General features: G+C 38.8%; 1 protein-coding gene across 1 annotated transcript; it reads left to right on the top strand.

Moving 5' to 3' along the window:
• Positions 1 to 605: 605 nt before the first annotated feature.
• On the top strand, positions 606 to 1,874 carry LOC147636074 (expansin-A4-like). Its single transcript, XM_086801084.1, has 3 exons — positions 606 to 827; positions 1,014 to 1,329; positions 1,475 to 1,874. Exons 1-3 carry the CDS (start codon positions 683 to 685, stop codon positions 1,779 to 1,781), a joined length of 768 nt encoding a protein of 255 aa, XP_086657210.1. The 5' UTR covers positions 606 to 682; the 3' UTR covers positions 1,782 to 1,874.
• The last annotated feature ends 3,399 nt before the right edge of the window (positions 1,875 to 5,273 follow it).

Genomic DNA, 5,273 nt, shown 5'->3' with positions numbered 1-5,273 from the left:
CATTACAAATTACAAACTTACAAATTAAGAGTGCATAGAACATGTGCTCTTTTGGGTTCTTTGATCTATGAACATTGAAGGAATCTTTTATTCTAAAAAACAATCACCGACTTCAAAGCGTAGTTGCGAAGCGTGTAATCACCATGGATTAGTGGGACCATGGATTGGCGGTTTAGTAGGTAGTATGCATTTGATCACCATGCATTAGTGGTGGGTAGTATATGTAGTTGAGCAGCATGGAGAAGCCTATGAGTTTGTTCCATGGTGCATGTGCATGCATGCGTGGGAGTGAGTGTGAGTGTGTGAGAGATAGAGAGAGAGAGGGGGGGAACTTGGAAGGCGGCAATTGATTTTTAAAATTTTGAGAAACGCACAAAAAAGGAGTAATAAAAATTAGGACGCATCGTATTTAGGAGAGAGCATTTACTAAAATCCAGCGGCGTGGTAGATCGGTGGGTTAATAAGTGCCAAAAAAAAAAAGGAAGCATTGAAGGTGGCCATGTTCTCCACCTTCACACGCTCCGTTGCGGCTCCAATAACTTGTATTTCTCTCTCTAACCATGCCATGGGTTAGTGCTTCCTTCCTCTCTCTTCTTTTCTCTCTCTCCCTTCTCTACCTCTCTCTTGAGTTTGATCCCTTTTTAATGTTCTCCCTCTCGTCTGCCCTGTGCAGTTGGCGGCCATGGCAACCTCTAGCTTTCTTTGTCTTCCCCTTCTCCTGCTCTTCTTTGCATCTCCCCTGCATCTTGCCTTAGTCAGAGCTGACAGTCCATGGATATCTGCCCAAGCCACTCTCTACGGTGGGGAGTCCACAGGCACCATCAATGGTTAGTAGCAATTTAGTTTACCACTTAATTGGTTGTTTAATCATGCAACTTAATCCCTGGAAAACAACATAGATTACCACTTAGGGCATAAGGCTTGTGCATTGATGGGTTGCGCAGTGCCCCTTTGAACCCCAATTAATGAGTGTTGACTTGTATCTTATGTTGAAATTTTATGCTGTGTTGTAGGTGGGGCTTGTGGCTATGGAGATTTGTACAACAATGGCTATGGCACTAACACAGCAGCCATAAGCAGTGCTCTTTTCAACAATGGTGCTAGCTGTGGTGCTTGCTTTGAGATCAAATGTGATGACTCATCAAGCAAGGGGTGCCTGCCAGAGGGCAAGAGTGTTACAATCACTGCAACCAACTTCTGCCCACCCAATCATGAGCTGACAAGTGGCTTATGCAACCCTCCTTCCAGGCATTTTGACATTTCTGAGCCAGCCTTTCAGCAGATAGCCACCTATATCAGTGGTGAAGCTCTTCCTGTCAAATATAGGAGGTAATGCAGTAATTAGGCTTTGAATTCAAAGGTTAAATCTAAGGTTTTGGCTGCCAAATATAAGCAGGTAGTTGTGTAGGTTAAAATCCAAAGCAAAAGAGCATTAAGCAAGGTGCAATCTTGAATTGTTGTGGTGGACACACAGGGTGCCTTGCAGCAGGCAAGGAGGGATGCGTTTCACAATCAATGGAAACGGCCACATGATGCATGTGCTGTTGACAAATGTGGGAGGGAGTGGGGAGGTGGAGAGCGTGCTGGTGAAGGGGTCGAGAACGGGATGGCAGACCATGGCTCGCAACTGGGGCTCTAATTGGCAAACGCAGGCCAATTTGAGGGGGCAGAGCCTGTCCTTTCAAGTTCTCCTCGCCGATGGCTCCACCGTCACCTCCTACGGCGCTGCCCCCTCTCACTGGCGATTCGGCCAAACCTTTGAAGGCACGCAAGCCCCTTAATCGTCCCTGCTTCCCATCTTCATACCCACACCCACCCACCCACCAACTTGTGCCTTCTCTGACGCTATATCTAAGCTATCACTTGTTATTTTATTGGGCCATCCCTCCCTTTCTCCACTCCCCCCCCTCCCCTTGTGTGTGCATGTTCATAAACCGTTGGGTTTTTGTGTGTGTGTGTAGCTACTTTTTGCTAGTGGGCTACGTAAGAAGCGTCCCAATTCAACTCCACAATTTTACTTTGTTGGTGTCCTCCCCACAAAGAGAGACAATCTAAGTATTCTCTACAAGGACCATGTGCTTAAGGATGTGTATGTGCGTGAGAGAGGATCCCAATCGAACTCCACATTTTTTCTTTGATTGGTGTCCTCCCAAAAAGAGAGACAATCTACGTATTCTCTACAAGGACCTAAGGATGTGTATGTGTGTGAGAGAGGGGTTTCTTTTTGGCACTCTTGTCTTCTTGTAAAGAAGTCTGCAAAGGTATACAACACTCTAAGGATTGAGAAGAGGGTGCCTTAGGATGTATAACCTTGGACATGGTTGCTAGAGGCAGGTATGGTAAGGGCCTCGAAAGACTCGTATTTTTTAGAGATGTGATAGAGGCGTCTGTTATATATATATATATATATATAGTGATAGATAGATATATAGTGAAAGTTGAGAGAGAGAGAGAGAGTAGTGTGTATGTCTGAGCCTTGAGGGAGGGAGAGAGAGGGTGTGTATGAGAGGGAGAGAGAGTGTGAAAGAAAGAAAGCTATATTAAACATTTACAGAAGGCCAAAATGACTTGTGAGACCAAAATAGCCCATCCTCATGATTTGGATATATCATCAAGATTCAAGGGTACAAAGTAAAATGAAATGAACCGGTAGAGTACGGAGATAGCTCCAAAAGTGGGTATAAAAAATATCATTATCCTAGTGTTTGAAGTTTGAGCTTTGGGTCTTGAGAAAGGCTTAAGGAGAGAATGAGGGAGAGACAGTTTGTGTGAGAGGGGTTTCCTTGCGTCCTTAAAGCCCTCGTCTAAAGACTCAAACCAATATTTTTTTTTTGGTGGATGCCTCGATTAGGCAGTTGTACATCTTGAATGCCTCGAATTGTTAGAGGTGTGTCTCTAACAACTATGACCTTGGAAATGATATAGAACATAAAAATGCTAATATTAGTGTGGAAATGGGGAAAAAACAAAGAGAGATTAGTAACAGAGTTTAAGGAAACAAACAAAGTATATGATGTCTATTAGTAAAAAGCATTTATGATTTTCATTGGCATGTTAATAACAATATATAAGGGCATATAATCATCACAATAGAAGCAAATATTATCTATGATAGGTATAATTATATGCCTCATATTCTTAAATTATGTAATGCAAAATTGAATATAGTATTATGCTCATTTTTTTGAAGCCAATTATTGTAGCACAAACATAAACAATGCTTCATCTTAAGGTTTCATACATCATAGTTGATGGTGGCTTTATTTTGTCTCCTTGTGGTAAAATTAAGAGTGAAGTTTCCTTTTTTCCTTAGGTATATTTAAAGTTTATGTGCTTATCTTTGACTTCCAAGAGTAAGTCCACCATTAATGTATCTTGATATTTAATTTGAAATTTAATTACATGACTTGATTTATCATTTGCTAATTGTTGAATGCTTATTGAAGAATAAATCTAATCTAGTTAAGAGTTAAACTATGTATCAACAATTTAATAAGGTCATTAACTTACTAATTGTTGTATAGAATGTGATTATTGTTGCAAAAATGTAGTTACACATAGTAAATAGTGTAGTTTAATGGCTACTATATGGTTAATGTGATTCTATATGAGTAGGAGTGTAAGCCACATAGAGCAAAAAAAGGATCTTGAAGATAGATGAAAGCATTCTTTATTACAATGCAAATTAAAAAAGATATACACCAATCAAATTGAAGAAATATTTTTGTCCATGCTCCATTGTGTTCTCCATACATTAGCTAAGTGATTGATAAAAAATTAGTATGTTAATTAAGCTTAATTAAGTGGATATTTATTTATAGTCAAGTTGCCATGAAAGCTACAATTTCTTCTCAAGTTGAATCTAGAGTTGGACTTAGTCAAAGGCAAGACTTGGTCCATGTAAATCTCATGGTCTACTCCACATCTTTGAGCATTCATACCAACTTTGTATGGGGCTAGGTGAGAGGCAAAGGCTCTAAATTGCTAGAAATATAACAAAATAGGGTGTTTTTAATCAAGAAATTCATTTATGTAAATGAAGCCATTTAAGCATGAAAGCTTGAGTGTAATGTTAGTAATCTATTAAGCTAACTCTAGAGCTAAATAAGTAATGATTTGTTGCATTGATGGTGGATAAATCAAGCAAACATTAAGTTGCAATTTACACTAAGTAAGGCATCATCATTTGAGGTGACTTTGCTCAAGATCCTCTACTTATGTGAGGTTTAGTCCTTGGATAGGTTAAGTGTATATGGTGATAGCTTAGTAAATTGTTAAAGTATGTGATTAATGCTTACTCAAAGTTGGGAAAGAATACTAGTTCTAAACTCTTCAAGACCATCATATATATGATGTAAATATAGTGATGGGGTATGTGATGTATGGTGAATGTATGTGACCTTGGAGTTTGATTGGCACTATAAGAGTGTTATAGAGCTTAGAAATGTTTGGATTAAGCATTTGAAATGTGTATGTATTGATTGAAGTAGGAACCCAGCCACATGTTGGATAGATCACATGTGAGACACTTGACAAGCAAAATTTTCATGCATGGTCCAAATTGTAGGCAAAAGTTTTTAATGGGTAATCGCATGATTTGGATTGACAAGAATAATTTCCATGCCCCAAAAATTATATATAAGAATTTTCATGCATGGTCCAAATTGTAGGCAAAAGTTTTTAATGGGTAATTGCATGATTTGGATTGACAAGAATAATTTCCATGCCCCAAAAATTGTAGGCAAAAGTTTTTAATGGGTAATCGCATGATTTGGATTGACAAGAATAATTTCCATGCCCCAAAAATTATATATAAGAATTTTTAATAGGCAATGGCATGTGGGGATTTATTATAGGTGATAAGAAAGTACCACGAGAGAAGGCTTCTATGGATGAGGATGAGTTCAAGGCATGGGAAGAAAGGGCACGCAAGGTGCTACATTGGGTTTTGGTGAGTATCAGTGATCATATGATTATGTATATACAAGATATATGGACTCCAAAAGAAGCATAGAACATCCTTATGGGTCTCTATGAGACAAACACGAGATCTAGAAAGATGCAACTTAATCAAGAGTTGAATAGCATGAAGAAGGATACCATGTCTATTCCGTAGAGCATGTGCTAAAGGTGAAAGGTGTTGTAGATGCATCAGGTACCATTTAGTTCACATTTTGATAATGATGATCTTGTTATGATCACATTAAATGGTCTTGAAAAGAATTTTAGGACTTTTTAGACTTTCATTAATGTCATAGGTTTTGTAGAGTTGT

Source organism: Cibotium barometz, chromosome 8, assembly GCF_041138505.1.
Source record: "Cibotium barometz isolate CiBa-2024 chromosome 8, ASM4113850v1, whole genome shotgun sequence".
NCBI lineage: Eukaryota > Viridiplantae > Streptophyta > Polypodiopsida > Cyatheales > Cibotiaceae > Cibotium > Cibotium barometz.
The sequence above is the reverse complement of the archived record's forward strand: the minus strand, read 5'-3'. Positions and strand labels throughout refer to the sequence as shown.